This window comes from Aspergillus glaucus (assembly GCF_001890805.1).
Source record: "Aspergillus glaucus CBS 516.65 unplaced genomic scaffold ASPGLscaffold_16, whole genome shotgun sequence".
Taxonomy (NCBI): domain Eukaryota; kingdom Fungi; phylum Ascomycota; class Eurotiomycetes; order Eurotiales; family Aspergillaceae; genus Aspergillus; species Aspergillus glaucus.
In genome coordinates, this window is record NW_019170468.1 from 284,143 (window position 1) to 298,844 (window position 14,702).

General features: G+C 48.2%; 5 protein-coding genes across 5 annotated transcripts; all 5 read right to left on the bottom strand.

Moving 5' to 3' along the window:
- Positions 1 to 1,160: 1,160 nt before the first annotated feature.
- Positions 1,161 to 1,776, bottom strand: ASPGLDRAFT_49533 (uncharacterized protein). Its single transcript, XM_022547129.1, has one exon. The coding sequence runs from the start codon at positions 1,722 to 1,724 to the stop codon at positions 1,560 to 1,562; it is 165 nt and encodes a 54-aa protein (XP_022398821.1). The 5' UTR covers positions 1,725 to 1,776; the 3' UTR covers positions 1,161 to 1,559.
- Positions 1,777 to 5,052: 3,276 nt separating this feature from the next.
- ASPGLDRAFT_131186 (putative PHD finger domain protein) lies at positions 5,053 to 7,747 on the bottom strand (the record flags this gene model as incomplete). Its single annotated transcript, XM_022541016.1, has 4 exons — positions 5,053 to 7,047; positions 7,106 to 7,325; positions 7,388 to 7,485; positions 7,577 to 7,747. 4 exons carry the CDS (start codon positions 7,745 to 7,747, stop codon positions 5,053 to 5,055), a joined length of 2,484 nt encoding a protein of 827 aa, XP_022398822.1.
- A 1,170-nt stretch (positions 7,748 to 8,917) lies between these two features.
- On the bottom strand, positions 8,918 to 10,286 carry ASPGLDRAFT_130721 (Rcd1-like cell differentiation family protein; the record flags this gene model as incomplete). The annotated part of the gene is made up of 4 exons (XM_022540982.1): positions 8,918 to 9,095; positions 9,154 to 9,529; positions 9,600 to 9,755; positions 9,821 to 10,286. 4 exons carry the CDS (start codon positions 10,284 to 10,286, stop codon positions 8,918 to 8,920), a joined length of 1,176 nt encoding a protein of 391 aa, XP_022398823.1.
- Positions 10,287 to 10,847: 561 nt separating this feature from the next.
- ASPGLDRAFT_49537 (uncharacterized protein) lies at positions 10,848 to 12,740 on the bottom strand. Its single transcript, XM_022547130.1, has 2 exons — positions 11,343 to 12,740; positions 10,848 to 11,288 (listed from the first exon to the last, which is right to left on the bottom strand). Exons 1-2 carry the CDS (start codon positions 12,334 to 12,336, stop codon positions 11,158 to 11,160), a joined length of 1,125 nt encoding a protein of 374 aa, XP_022398824.1. The 5' UTR covers positions 12,337 to 12,740; the 3' UTR covers positions 10,848 to 11,157.
- Positions 12,741 to 13,474: 734 nt separating this feature from the next.
- ASPGLDRAFT_131184 (uncharacterized protein) lies at positions 13,475 to 14,248 on the bottom strand (the record flags this gene model as incomplete). Its single annotated transcript, XM_022541015.1, has 1 exon — positions 13,475 to 14,248. One exon carries the CDS (start codon positions 14,246 to 14,248, stop codon positions 13,475 to 13,477), a length of 774 nt encoding a protein of 257 aa, XP_022398825.1.
- Positions 14,249 to 14,702: the final 454 nt, after the last annotated feature.

Sequence of the window (14,702 nt, forward strand, 5' to 3'; positions counted from 1 at the left end):
ATCGCGTACTCTACGGTCCCTATACCTACATAAGACTCCCGTACGTGCCCCAATATCAACCTAATCTAGCTACAGAACAGGCATGACAAATATCCATCTCGATCCAAATAAGAAAAAAATAGAATGGCCGAGCCTCAGGCTGGTTGGCGCAGTTTGAGCGGTATGACCGGGGGGCCCGATGACCATTGCAATACGCCACGGGAAGTATGATTGGTTCGGGTTGAAGTATCCGGTGCGCCCGGAGTGGGTTTTCTAGCGATCTTGTATTGCATCGAGTTAGCGCAGTAATTACATTACGATACAAACATTAGAAGTAGTAACTAGCCTGAGGCATGAATCAGCCATTGGTTCCGTTACGGTCACGTGGAAGCTTATCGGACCAGTTAAAACATGCCAAGGCTGGCGACATTTGGCACACAGACCAATGGAATCTCGATCTCGGTAAGGGTGGAGCAACCACAGGAGGGAAAAGAGATCCACCGAGTTGCAGATCATTGTCGGCTGATGTAGCACGAGAACTGATCGATCGCTGCCATTCTCCACTTTGACGTGAGCATCATTTGTACCACTAGGACTACAGCACTAGGCGAGTACTACTACCAGTACTATACAGGAGTCAGACTCGACAAGGATAATATGCAATGCAACATCATCGAATTTCGGGCGCCTGGCGCCTATGGCATATGCTCTCTCCCGTGTCTGGCTTTGCCTAATCCGGAAGCTGACATGTATTCCTAGCAAAGGATGAGACGAGACCTGCAGTAAAGCAATCCTCGACAGGGCCCCAATATGGATGTCATGAAAAAGGCTACGCAGGAACGCTGATTACTTCTTTGTCTTGAGGCCAGTTCTACAGACAGGGTGGGAAAAAAAAAAAAAAAAAAAAAAAAAGGAGAAGATGAATAAAGAAGGTGATACAACACCATGTGCTTGGTTCTGCTGCAACGGTTCTTGGATTATCTTATCACCTTGCAGAAGGAGTATAACTATTATAACATAAATGGTAAATATTCTCCAATCTCCTCCACACAAAGCTGTCTGATACACTCCACACGTATCCACCTGCTTTATAGGGCATATATTGAAATGGACTTTCATGAACGCACAAGCCATGTTCGTTTTCTTTCTTTAACACTGACCCATGGACAGACGATTTCCGACAGGGATCCATTCCTTCCATTTCCTCTTCGCTTTCCTCCTAATCCCGCAGAAAGCGAGTTCGATAATCCTTCTAGAAGAACCCTCGAGCCCTCTGCCAAGCGTTTTACTTATCCTAATCCGGGTGTGAATGACCATCCACCTTCCTAAAATAGGAGTGGTTGGGTTCTGCCACGAGGCTGGCTTTATTCCCAGACCCCAGTCCCCAGTCTTACAATGCAGTCTTCACCTTAAATTTTCTCACCTTTTTCCTTTCAGTCTTTTTGCAGAGAGACGGTCAACAGTTGCCTTCTTGGTTAGTCTTTTGTTCGGCTCAAAGAACCTCTACACATTCCCTTTTGGAACGTTGCTTGTCCTACCGTGTTTCATCTAAGAATAATAACAGTCTGTGTGTGGCAAGACTAAGAATATACCCTCTTGTGTTCATGCTGGCGTACTCCATGTGTTTCATCTATTTTTCGCACGTGGTGCCCTGGTTGCACATCAGGACCTGATCCTCGAACTCGAACAGAAGGAACTCCCAGGGCAACAGTCTCCCCTACAGTATCACAGCGTCCTGCGAGCATGAGGCATTTCTACCACACTGACGTATCTACTAACTCCAGGCTTGAAACGCCACAGCTTTCTCTGCAAGGATTGAAACTTTGCTAACAGTCACTAAGGCTTCCAAAATCACACTCACACGCGTTAGTCGCCTATTGCCTTGTCTATTTATCGGTGATCGGCTGGTCGCACGAATGACTCGATGGCTGTCGAGTGTTGAAACGGTGTGGTGAGGTCGTATCAGAAAACGTCCTAATTTGGACAATCACTGTCAGCAGTGTCGATCAATTAGCCGACCTTTCTACAAAAATCAATGAAACTTAATTGAAGCCCATCACGACATGAATTGGGACTTTTGCTTGGTATCGGTCAGTCAGTCAGGTACCAGAGCTAAGTAGTTGGGTCCTCGTGTTGGCCTGGGATCACCACAACGTGGTATTGCAGGTACGTACATAACAAGTGCAATGGTCCATACCCGATGCGGAAAAGTCGACATCGGGGTTCGGGATTCGTATAAAAAAAAAAAAAAAAAAAAAAAAAAAAAAAAAAAAAAAAAAAGAAAAAACAAAAAAAAAAAAAAAAAAAAAAAAAAAAAAAAACAGATCCCGTGTTGGGGAGTTGACATCCCCGGAGGCGCGCAGACGCAGACGCCATGATCTCTTGTCAAAAAGCGGACCAACGAACGGTTTGATAGGAACAGACCACCTCCTACCAGTGATCACCTCATTTCGTTTTTCGTGATTGGACAATATAAACTTTCCCTATTCTGTCATGGTTGCCGTTGCCGCAGCTGACTGAATTACGCCGGCCGGAAAAGATAACTAGCTCGTCTGCTAGTTGGCTGTTATGTAATTCCCGAAAGTCATTTTCGATTCGGGGACAAACAGCTGTCAGTACTTTTACTTTCGCTTGTTAGTGTCAGTGCTGGCTGGCTGGCTAAGGGTAGGGTCTGGAGAGGGTCGTCCCGCGTGGGTCTGCCTTGTGTCTGTGTGTGTCTGCGTAAGTATGATATATCGTAGTATCTGTATGGAGTACTCTGTACTCTAGGTACAGTGTGTGGAGTGACAATAGCAAACGCGACAAGCCAACCAGTTTCTCTCTCTCTCTCTTTTTTTTTTTTTTTTTTTTTTTCCGGGATGCCCAGTCGGGACAGCTTTGTGTTCATCGTTATTTACTAGGGGTAAAGTAGGGCACGGCATACTTACCACAACTGTGCTGATTATTAATGAGTAAGTTCATAAGAGTTCATAAGATATTACTATCGAGATATCGTCAACGTTCCCCGGGACAGAAAAATTAGAGTGTCCATAGAGCACGGGGTAGCCGATAGCCAAAATATCATGACAGATATCCAAAATTAAAAATTAGACACAACATATCGACATATCTACAACCAGCGCAGAGAGACATGAGTCAATCAGCATAACCACTCATACTGCAACAATCGGGTACTTATGACTTATGAATACGACCTGCTAACCAATTGGAAAGAGCCGTCCGCGCATACCATAACCGAATTGACATTTTAAGCTCTACTCCGTAGTTAGTTTGTGGTGTCAAATCAAAGTGCCCATGGATCTACCCAGAGTTTACTTAGCGGGGAGGAGATTACGGTACAGTAATAACAAATAATACGCACTATGTATACACATATGGCGAATCTTCGGCTCCGACGGGATACGATCATCGGTTTGCGGGGGATGAGTTCGCTATTTTGGTATATGATGATACTATCCTCGATTGTCTGTCGTATCTTTGTATTTTAACTCTGATATTGTGGAGATATCCATAATCACCCATTCCTGACAGCTTTGGCTCGGTTAGCCACTCCGAATCGCGATCGGTGCTTGTATTGTCCCGCTTACCGTATTATTCCTAATCCCTAAACCCGTAGTTAACTATCACCAACTCCTATTACTAACTACTACAGTACAACACTACTATTACTACCCACACAAGATAATAGATTGAGGGATTGCGCGTGATTTACCTGACAGATTCACAGACAATAACTTAATATTACCTGCTCCCAATATTTTATGCACTCCATGTCGTATCCTTGTCGAAAATTATGTACATGATAGCTGGAGCACTTGTATTGTCCAGGCAAAACTGTCGTAACCGACATGATTCCAAATACATGGCGTTGGTGATGGGTCACATGTTTCGTGAGGTCAGCAGCGACTCGACTCGATGTATGCCTATCTGTACATGTACCTGTGCTTGTACACGTACAAAGAGAATGACAGTTTGCCAGAGTAACCAGTCTAGAGCATTCCATATCGGTGTATCCCTTTGCTAACTAGTGCCATCTGCCGTTTCATTCTCGAGTCCGGCCAGCAGGAAATGATATATATTTCAAACTTCTCGGTACTATAACTGCTCCGTGCTACACTGATTGTATCCGAATATCTTACTATATCCATACCTTAAGCAATCAACCGGAGATACATCGTATCTGTCACTGGCTTGTTTGCTTTGTATACACGTACAAGTGCCCCTTTATTTCTGAGACAGGTGGATCTTCAGCTTCTGCAGAATTGCAATCGCAAATAATCAAACATTCGCTGTCTGTATGTACATATCTCCTGCTGTAGACGTATGTGCATACCTGTACATGCCCTCTACCCGTATACCTCCCCGTATACAAGCACACACCACCCACTATGCAGCTGCGGATATGCAGAATATGCAGAGGCAAGGAACCGCTTGGTGTAAACCGGACGCTTTGAGGGGTGTCGATAACTGACCGATTTGTATTACAAGTAGATGCACTAGCACATTGTTTTGCTTCTTCCGCTACGTTGCTGTACAGTATTTATCCCAGCTACAGCTGACGCGGTTCGGATCGCAATACAATAGATCGGATTGTGTTTGTTAATTGTCATCGAGTAATCAAAAGGAACCTCGATTGATTGTTTATTCCTGTCTGCAGTCCAAATGCAAATAAGCACTTGTAGGAATTGAGGAAAAAGAAAAGAAAAGGTGAACCTGAGCCTCCAACGCCTCTTCTATCCGGCAACCAAGTGAAACACATCCCAATTCATCCCAGAAAACGCAAAAGATCAAAGTATCAAAATAAAAAACGGCCTTTTCTTCACGACGTTCAATCAAGCTCGTGGTATCCACATGTTTAATCAATAAACTGGGTCTTGTCATCGTGCTGCCATCATTCGTAGGGGATATTGTTTCCAGCTTCATCATATTCGTCCCTGGCTTAGCTCCCGACAGGAAGGAACCACCCTATAACAGTTAAAAAAAGTAACAAAAAAACCAATAACTCAATAGTGATAAGTCTACTAAAACATGATATCTGAACGCAAAACCTCATTAAGAAAACAAGAAGGAATATTACTTTGTGGGACTCTGCAGTTGCTCCGATTCAGCAGTAGACTGAGGTGCCACAGCTGACGGTCCTAGGGGTGGAATCCGATTGAGCGATGGGGACGACATCAGCGACGGCCCCTGACCTTGACCCTGGTTCTGGGAAGGATTCCGTCCGCGCATCATCAGGGAATTCTCCCGTTGTCGCCGCTCCTCCTGCTCGGGCATCATGCACTTGACAGGGGCAGGGACTGGGGCATCCGGTGAGCTTCGTCCCATCAATTTCGGACTCGGTTCGAGCTTCTGGATTGGTGGGAGTATCGGCGCCCCTGGTATACTCCCCGATGTCATCGGTCGCGGCGAGTTTTTGGTCGGACTGATTCCTGACAGGGGCATGCCACCGTGTGAGCTCTGTGGAGGGGAGGATTGAGGGTTGCTAGGTGTTGCTGCGGAAAAGGATGGGGGGTTACTTTGGAATGAAGCGGATGCTCCACGGTTGGGACCGTTCGGGCGCGGTGCCTGATGCTGTCCATGAGGAGTCCAAGGTGCGCCATTCGAGGGAGCGCCGGCCGGAAACCCTGCCAGAGGGCCTACGTCGCGATTTCCCTGAGTTGGGGACATGGACGGTCGGTTCTGGATGGGTGATGAAAATGGGTTTTGCACGGAGTTGGACGTTGACGGTCGTCGAGAGAGAGACTGCTGAACTGGCGGCAACGGAGGCTGGCTAGATGGTTTCGTCGGCACCGGGTTCTTCGAGAACACACCAAAGCCATTCGCACTCTTCGACGGAGAAAACCGAGGAACTGGCTGCGACCGACGACGCTCCGGTGACATAGGCTGACCTGTGTTCATAAACAGTGATGGCGGCAGTGTGGACTGTTTTGAGGGAGAGCCATTTTGAATATTAGTAAAGCCAGGTCCTTGGGGCTTCTTAGAAGAAGGCAGATCTTGCTCCTGGAGCTGCTGCTGGTGTGGTGCTTCCGCAGATGGAGAATTCGAAGCAGAATCGACCCGGAACTTCAACAGTGGAAGCTTTGGTAGTTTTGCTTCCTCCTCCTGGCGCTTGCAGTCCCGACAGACAAGATGGAAGTCTTCTTGTTCCGCTTCATCTTGCCCGATACCAAGACATTTACTATGCTGCCACACGTTGCATCTCTCGCATGCGACACTATGCGAACCGTCATCTAGATTCTCTCCATGCACGCCGCAGCCTGAACAATCAAAGATCCATTGGTCGTCTTGCGAGATCTCCTCCAGGTCCTTCCGTCGTCTCTCCAGTTCCGCCTTGAGATTTCTTCCCGACATTCTGCTCTCACCACGTTCAAATTTCTCCTGCTCTGCAGTTATCCTTTCCAGTTCTTCTTCATGCTCAATGCGTTTTCGCTCCCGTTCCTTAATGCGTTGTTCCCGTTGGTTGACCCGCGACTCCCTATCTTGTTCCATTCTCCTTTGTTTGGCTTCTTCTTTGCGAGCCGCAGCTAGTTCCGTCTGCTGCTGCAGAGTCTCTTCCTCTGCTTCACGTTCTTGTCGCTCTTTCTCCGCTTTTCCAGCGAGACGGCTGGACCTCTTTGCACCGGCAAGCAGCTCCATGTTGAAAAGCTCCTTTTCGCGCTTGACAATCTCCCGTTGCTGGGCCTCTTCCTCCTTTTCAATGATGGGCATGACTTGCTCATTGAGACGGTCCCTTAGAACTTTCTCGTCGGGGTCTCTTGTCTTCTGGATATTATCTAGGAATGCCTGGTATTCCGCCAGCGTTACGGCGATGCATTCCCATTTCATCCCGTTCATCGAATCCTTCGCCGTATCGCCATTGGCGTCCGTGTTCGCATCATCCGAATCTTCACCGGCGGCTTCGGAAACCCGTCTTCGCTTGGAGGCTCTCATGGCTCGCGCGTTTCTGCTTCTGGACTTCGGCTGCGACTTCGGAGGAGGGATTGGTGGGAAGGTAAGGCGATAAAGCCGGTTGTCATCCAGGACATAGTAATATCGGTCTTCGCTATCGTACCCTAGTTCTTCGATACGCTTGCGACATGTCAGTAACTCAAGCAGAGTGTCTGGAGATAGTCACGCAATGACCCACCCAAGTAGTCTGATCATTCTCCCTTTGCTCCGGCATCTTCTCTCGGATACGGTCGGGGTTCCAAAACGTCCAGACGGACAGCTGGTGTAGGACACGGAGTTTCAGGAAGACATCGAAGTCCAGAAATCGATTGGGCACTTCATCCTGCCCAAAGGGGTTCGGCAGGTGAGGGGCTTTGGCATTATACTGGCGTCGCGTATACTCATCAAAATTGTCGAACCTATTTCCCAGACATCCAATTAGTCTCCTTTCCCGATTTCAACCCGGCGCGAGAAGACATACGTAAGACCTCGATGCGACGATATCCATTTGAGAAGACAAAGGCCGATCTCCAGTAGTTTCTCCGAGGGGGTAGGTTTCAAGCATTCGGTCTCCAGGTCCTATCATTCACAAGGTCAAAACGTTAGTATTGACTTTCTTGTATATTCACTGGGCGCAGTTCGCAACAACACAAGGCTGGACTGGACATACCTCAATCCCGAAGTTCTCGTCAATCTTCATAGGCTTCCCGAACATGGAAATATACTGCATCAGATTGGCAAACTCCCAGCAATTCCGCAGGCGATGGAGCAATCCAGGCTGTTCCGGGGCCTTCTGCGGTGCAGCGCCTGCCTCCGAGTGATTGCGCTTTCGCGATACCATTGCGGCGGTTTCAGGTCGCCGCGGCGCAAGAGGGCAGGCTTCGTCGTAAAGGGGAGGAACGTTGCTGGGTCTTTCTTGCTGTCCTTATTCTTATTCGAATAAAAGGAAATCAATTAAAATTCACAAATTGATAGAGCTTGAAGAAGTGAATTGATTCAAGGGACTGATCAATGTTCGGGCGGCGCGCCGAGTCTTTTTTGCAGGGCGAGGAGGCAAGTTGGCGATGAGCTCAGAGAGGCGGCGCGTCGAGACCGCCCCGTCAGGTGACCTGGATAAGGTTATTGTTGTTTCAGCTCACCAGCATAGAATAATATTGTTATAAATTAAGTGTTATTGTATTCTGTTCTGTCAATAGGATACAATTGAACCCAACTTAATTAGTACAGAGTATGAAAGATGAGCGCAATTTGTACGGAAAACAGACCAGCCCGACGGATATATCGTCAACCACCAGTCCTCATAATGCACCCTCAGCATAGTGAATGAAATGACATATTGCCAAAGTCCGAAAGATCAAGCAGTAGATCGAAAGTAACTTTGCTGGCATGAATGCAACTAGGACGAATCATTAGGACCAGCAGATAAAAGGAACAAAAACCTAGATCTTGGTATCTCTCGCTCAAAGAAGGTCTATCTCATATGGAGGAATAGGAAAGGAAACATAGAGGACAGGGGAAATGCATAAAAAGAAGACTGCGCCAATCATATCCACACCCCTTCACAAAGCCTATACCATGATGATGACACACGCAGGAACAACAAGGGGGGAAAAATATGAAAAAAAAAAAAAAAAAAAAATAGGGTAACAATAGAAAAGAAGAAAACAGAACAAAGCCAGGAAGCGAAAAGTAGGAAAAGCACAGTTTTAGTACACAGTGGACGTGATAATCCCCAAGATCCCAAAAATTTTCCGGTATAAAATTCAGTGCAACAGACAAACCAAAAGAGAAGCTATCCTTTTTTTCCTCTTTTTCGTAGTATTCCGTGGCCTCGTCGACCGCATGTCTCTTTTTCTTTTCTTTTTTGTGCCGTGTTTCACATTATATGCGCCTGATCAACCGTTGTTCGCCTTAGCCCGACCCATGCATTCGTAAAAAAGTGTCGAATATATCAAAGTAGATTAGAACGAAAGGAAGAAAAATGAAGTGATGCTTTTTTGTGCCTCGTGATTTACATCGCAATACCCGGAGCGCCGTCGGACACGTTGTCAGAGAGATTAATGAGGAGCTGTGCAAGGCAGCGTTTCGTGGCTGCGTCATCGCGAAGGACGGAGGAGAAGGTGGCATCCCGGAGTGGTTCGGGAAGACATTGACGCAAGGCCTCCCGGGCTCTGCTATTGTCACTCAAGCTGGAAACGGTCAAAATGGATGTTCACCACGAGATATGAGTATAACCATCGCACTTACCGAAGGAAGCAGCGCACAACGTGCTTCAGTAACCTCACTGTCTGTTGCTCAACAAGCTGTGTGACCATGTTGCTCAAAACCGTCCCGACGGCATAGAATCTCTCATAAGTAGCACAAATGTATGCAAGGCCGATATCGTCGAGTAAAATTTTCTGTACAATGAAGATGGCGACGGTCTTGCTCAATTCCGAGCCGGTCTCCATAATGCGGAGACAAAGGGGAATGATCTCCGTGGTAAGGAGGAAGTTGATGACATCAGACGAGTCATTCTTCACCAGAGCACCGATAACACCCAAGGAGGTAAGACGAAGATATTCAAAGGGGCGCGACTTGGAGGTGGTGTTGAGAAAAGGATAGAGAAACAGAGGAATATGAGCTATTTGAAGAAAGAGCGTCAGCAAGACCTATTCAAAGAAAAATATCAAAAGCTTTTTCCCTTCACATACCATTAAGGAATAAAGTACGGGTCTCGTTGTGAGACGCAACACATTGGAGCAGAGCGAGTGCATTGCAGACACGATTCGACGCAGCTGCAGTCAACTGGGAGGGATTCAACAACGGGTAAACAGAAATTATCTCTTGGAGAAGGGCGGTCATAACGCCTAGAAGCTCAAACAGTTAGCGTTTTTGCAGTGATCACGGCATAGAAGGGGAAGAGAATTCGTACCAAAAGAATGCCAGATAACCAGCGCAAGTTCAGGCACCTGCTCCCGCTTTTTGCTGAGTTCCATAAGCGCCGCCTCTCGACGATTGGGATCCAGCAGCTCCGCGACCCAGATGAAAACCTTGCGATTCTCCTCACTGATTCCACCGTCGATCACCGAAATCGCACCGGACAAGCCTGCATCTCCGCCCATTCCTCCAGCGCCGGAACCTTGTGGTGGGTTCGCGGCACCGGCAGCTCCGGCCATCGCAATTCGACTATAGTGTTGTTGTTGAGCAGCTGCTGCCGCGGCCGCTGCAGCCTGGACCTGGGCATGTTGCTGGGCTACCAGCGAATGCTGCTGTTGGTGCGGATGTTGCTGGGCGGCTTGGTGATGTTGTTGCTGTTGCTGTTGGTGCAGCCACGATGGATCAGCTTGCGGGTACTGATGCTGATGGGAAAAGACGTGATGAGTCTGCGTTTGGAGCATGACGGGGGTCGAAGTGTTCGGTCTTGCTAGCACTCAGAGGGATGACACTTGCGAGAATCGACAGCGACCAATGGGCGACGAAGGGCGATGAAGGGCGACAATGCTGTATAGGATATTTGTAAAATGTCAAGAATTAAATACCAACGAGAGATTCATGGACGAATTTGGTTTTCTTTAGCAGTAAAGGCGAGTTGGTCGGAGTGAGTGCAGTTCGGGTTGTGTCGAGGAGAACGAAGGTTCGGGAGGCGGGGAGGCACCAAGTCATGTGCTCCGCTATTCTGCCAGTCTTCGACTCTGCCTTGTTGTGTCCGCACTCCACTATTACTACTGCCGTTATTGAGGATAGACCTCAATATGATCCTTTGATTGTTACATATCACCAGACAGGTGATTCAGCTGACGGCCGTCAGGGGCATCAGGCGGCGATTATGCTATCCCTCTACTTACTGACACAGTGCATGCAGGTTGCACTGGACTCGCAGGAGCGGAATTTGCAGGCACGAGATGGTCAATGCCTTGTTTCAACTGATGAGTTGGATTGTTACAAATCAGGTGAGAAGCCTCTTTATAATGCAGGTGGATATCATTAATTGCTCATATATTCATACTAACATACAAATTGTCATAAAGGATTATCTATCATCAGTTTCCCCGGTCCTCGTCGTATGTACACCGTCAATTTCGTCCAGACAAAGGAAAAAGGTATCGAAATCCATCAAAACATAACATCAGGAAATAATAATCATGGTACACGTAATATCGGAGGCGGTACTATTCTATGCGTATCCGTAATCGATTCGAAATACTTGGGTCGATAGCAGGGAAATATGATTTTAAGGTCGAAAAGGTCGTTGAATGTCGTGTCCGTTCGTTATGACCGCCCCGAACGCGCGCGAGATCTTCTAGTCCGCCGCGTATCTCTTGTGTCTCTCGTGGCTCTCGTGCCCCTCGAGTCTCTTGTTCGTCTCGTATCTCTTGTCCGCCTATCCGAGCTTGCGCTGCCTATAAACCAGTTAGCATCAGACGTCATGGGACGTTGGGAAGTGCAAGACATACTCGAATTGGTGTAATAGTCGGAATAATAGTATGAGCTTGGGTAGGAGTAACTGCTCTTCTCGTCATGCTCTCTGTCCCTGTGTCTCTTCAAACCCAGGCACAACGCAAGCGCACCGAGGACGATTCCGATGGTTGCCAGACCGCCCCATCTGGACTTCTTTTCGCCGCCGGCCTCGTTCTGAGCAGGTGGTTTAGCTCCAAACCAAGCACGTCCCTCAGGCTTGCCGCCCTGCGAGTAACGGTCATCTTGGTTTCGCTTCCGTCCAATCCCCAAGCATGCGGCCAAACCGACCAAGGCTCCACGACAACACAAGCAAGCGCACACCAGCAGGAGGAGAGCGACACCTGCAATGGTACCGATGACAATACCGGCGATTGCACCACCACTAAGTCCATCATCATCTGGAGCTTTGACACCAATCGCGGGCGACCCATCTGTGTTCACAGGCGTGTCGAAAGCCTGCGTGGTTGTTGGATTTCCGGTCTCGGTGACAGTCGACAAGCCGCTGCTAGTACCTCGCACCGGAGGTGTGGCCGTGGCAGTGGCCCAGATGGAGGAGCTTCCGATGATGCATTGTCCGTTACTGCAAACATACGCAGCACCGCAACAGGTACTTCCGCACTTTTCTTCGCCGATGGAGGAATCGCAGCTCCCAGAGTCTGAGCCCGAGCCACCTCCAGCAACTGCGGTTTGGGTCGCGCGCTGGCTGTCCCATGTCGAGGTATAGGTCTTAGTATCAGTCTCCGTCCAGGTGGTGGTGTGGTAATCATAGTCGCCGTCGCCACTCCCCGAGTCAGAGCAAACTGCTTGACCACCATTGGTGATGCAGGTCTGGCCCGACGTGCAGCAGAGCTGACTGTAAAAGCCGCACGGATTGGAGCAACCTCGCCTATCGAGATTGCCTCCTTCCATATCCATAGGACTCGCAGCAGCATGTTGCGACAGTAACACCAGCGACGAGACGACCGCCGGTATCAACTGGAAGGCCCGCATGGCGAATAGGTAGGTCGTCTGTGGTTGTTCAAATCAAACCAGGGTTTGACGTAGGTAACCGAGTGTAAGCCTTTTTTTAAATTTTTTTAGTCGTCTGGTCTGTTCTTATAAAACCCTGGCCTGAAGAAAACTCCGAACCACAGCAACGTGGTCAACCGCCTTGCAGGCTGCTGAGCGATTGTTGTGCCGAGGGTTATCTAGATGCGATAACCACGATAACGTTTTGATGGAATGTGCAAAACAAGATCGCGAGGAGTATTGAATAGGCAGAAAAATAAAGTGAGAATGAAAGAAGGAATGGAAAAGACACGAATAATGGAAGACAGAGAACAGAGGGGGGAGGGAGTTGTGGGAGTGTATCGCGGTGAGCAAAGCTGATGGTCTCCCAGCCTCCTCTGTCTTAGCAACTGTTTTGTATACACTAAATTGGTGGTACTATGAATAGTTACCCAACCACCCTATTTTTTGTGACAGTGATTGAACCAATTGGTTCCTTTTTTTTTTTTTTTTTATATAGAAATGGAGTCTATCTGAGTTTATCCTCGACAAATAATCGGGTGGTTGGTAACTACGTCCAATGATAGTGGGTGTTTACGGTGATATACAAAGTCCAGTCCCTGTCTACCCTATTTTTGCCCGTGCGTTCCGGTTAAAAATTTCCTACACCGTACGTACCTGTACCTGTACCTGTATCCACCGGAGCACCGGAGTACATACGGCATACATAATTTTGACATTAGGTAGTCAGTCCCTGACAGCATCACTTTGGAAAAAGGGATCGACTCAGTTTGCCGGAGGCCGGATTTTATGCGATTTGCCCGGACGGCGGTGGTTTCTGCATGTCTAAATCTACGTGTCAGGCGGTCATTTCACAATTGTCAAGAGAACGGTGTACGGAGTATTTTGTGATTGCCCTGCCAGCGAAGATGTATGGGGTATGGTGCCTGTAGGGGTAAGCTAGTTCCAGCTGAAAGCCATTCAGCGGTGAGTCTCGCATGGTTGTTATTTTCATGATAATTCTGTATTATGGACAGTAAAGGGTAAACAAGAGCTGCTCAGTCTAGTAAATCTCATAGCACATGTTTTGAATATAGCATTATCGTAGTCATCATAATCATAGCCATGGCCATTATTACCATCAGATAAACATCCCAGCAACACCGACAACCATCCCGAACGTAAGGTCCGTTAGACTCGTCGGCCCCCGGAATGACGCCGCCGCATTCTCATTACCACCTCCCGAGCCGTAAGCATCATCACAGTAGCCCAAGTTCAACCCATGGCACGCCTGCAACCTCAGATTCGAGCAAGCAGACACCACCGGCGTTGCTTCTCCTCCCTGAACCGTAACCCCGGCCCCGTTATTTCCAGCCACAGTAACCGCATATTGTCCGTTATTCCCCAAACTCGAAGTACACTGGGTGTAGTCACTCTGACATCTCGAATAATAGGCCGAACAGGTGGCTGCATCCGCAAAAGTCGTCGGCACATGGACAAACGGATAAGCACCGTTCATAGTCGACCCCGTAATCGAAATCCCATTCGTCGTTGAAGTCGCATCGCCCGTTGCCGTCGCGGTCGCAGTCTGTGGGAACATGAAGCTGCTTGTCGTTCCTGTCGCTGCAGCGAGGCTGCCTGTGCAGCTGGCTCCGTTCGGACAACAGGCGATGTTGTTGGCTCCATCGCGGGCGCAGTGGGCGTCGGTACGGCAGCAGACGTTGAGGTTGTTGAGGTTCGAGCAGGGGTTGTAGCCTCCAGGACAGTTGTTAGCGACTCGCTTGTTGAGGACTTGGAGGACTTCAAAGGCTCGTTTTTGTTCTGAAGCAGCGACGGGTTCGTGGAAGGGGATTGATTCGGCTGAGAGGGCGGTTGAGATGAGGGAGAGGGCTGGAAGAAGCCACGAGGTCTTCATTTTGTCGTTATGTTCGTATGAAGAGCTTGGGATCTTGTCTTGTTTAATGGACTGCTATCGCATGCGATTAGAGTGTAGCAGTAGATTATCGACGATCAATAACTCGCATTCAAGCAGGTTTCAGCGGTATAACAAAAAGTGATGATGAAATCAAATGCCAGGAATAACCAAAAGACAAATTTCTTCTTTCCAGGTCAATCCTTCACCGGAATCGAGGCTGCTGACATGGTGCCCAGCCATCTTCTTTTTACAGTGGTTTTGATTCAGACGGCTCCACTGCGGAAATCCCCTGCCACAGCAACGGAGCATCGTCGGCGATGCCCAACTGCGAGTTTCACCGACAATGCTTACTGCTAATTAATATGAAATTGGGCATTATGTGAATCGTATGAGTAGAAGTAGAGGAGTGATGTATATCAGTATGGTATGGAGTATGGATTAGAGATCCACGGTA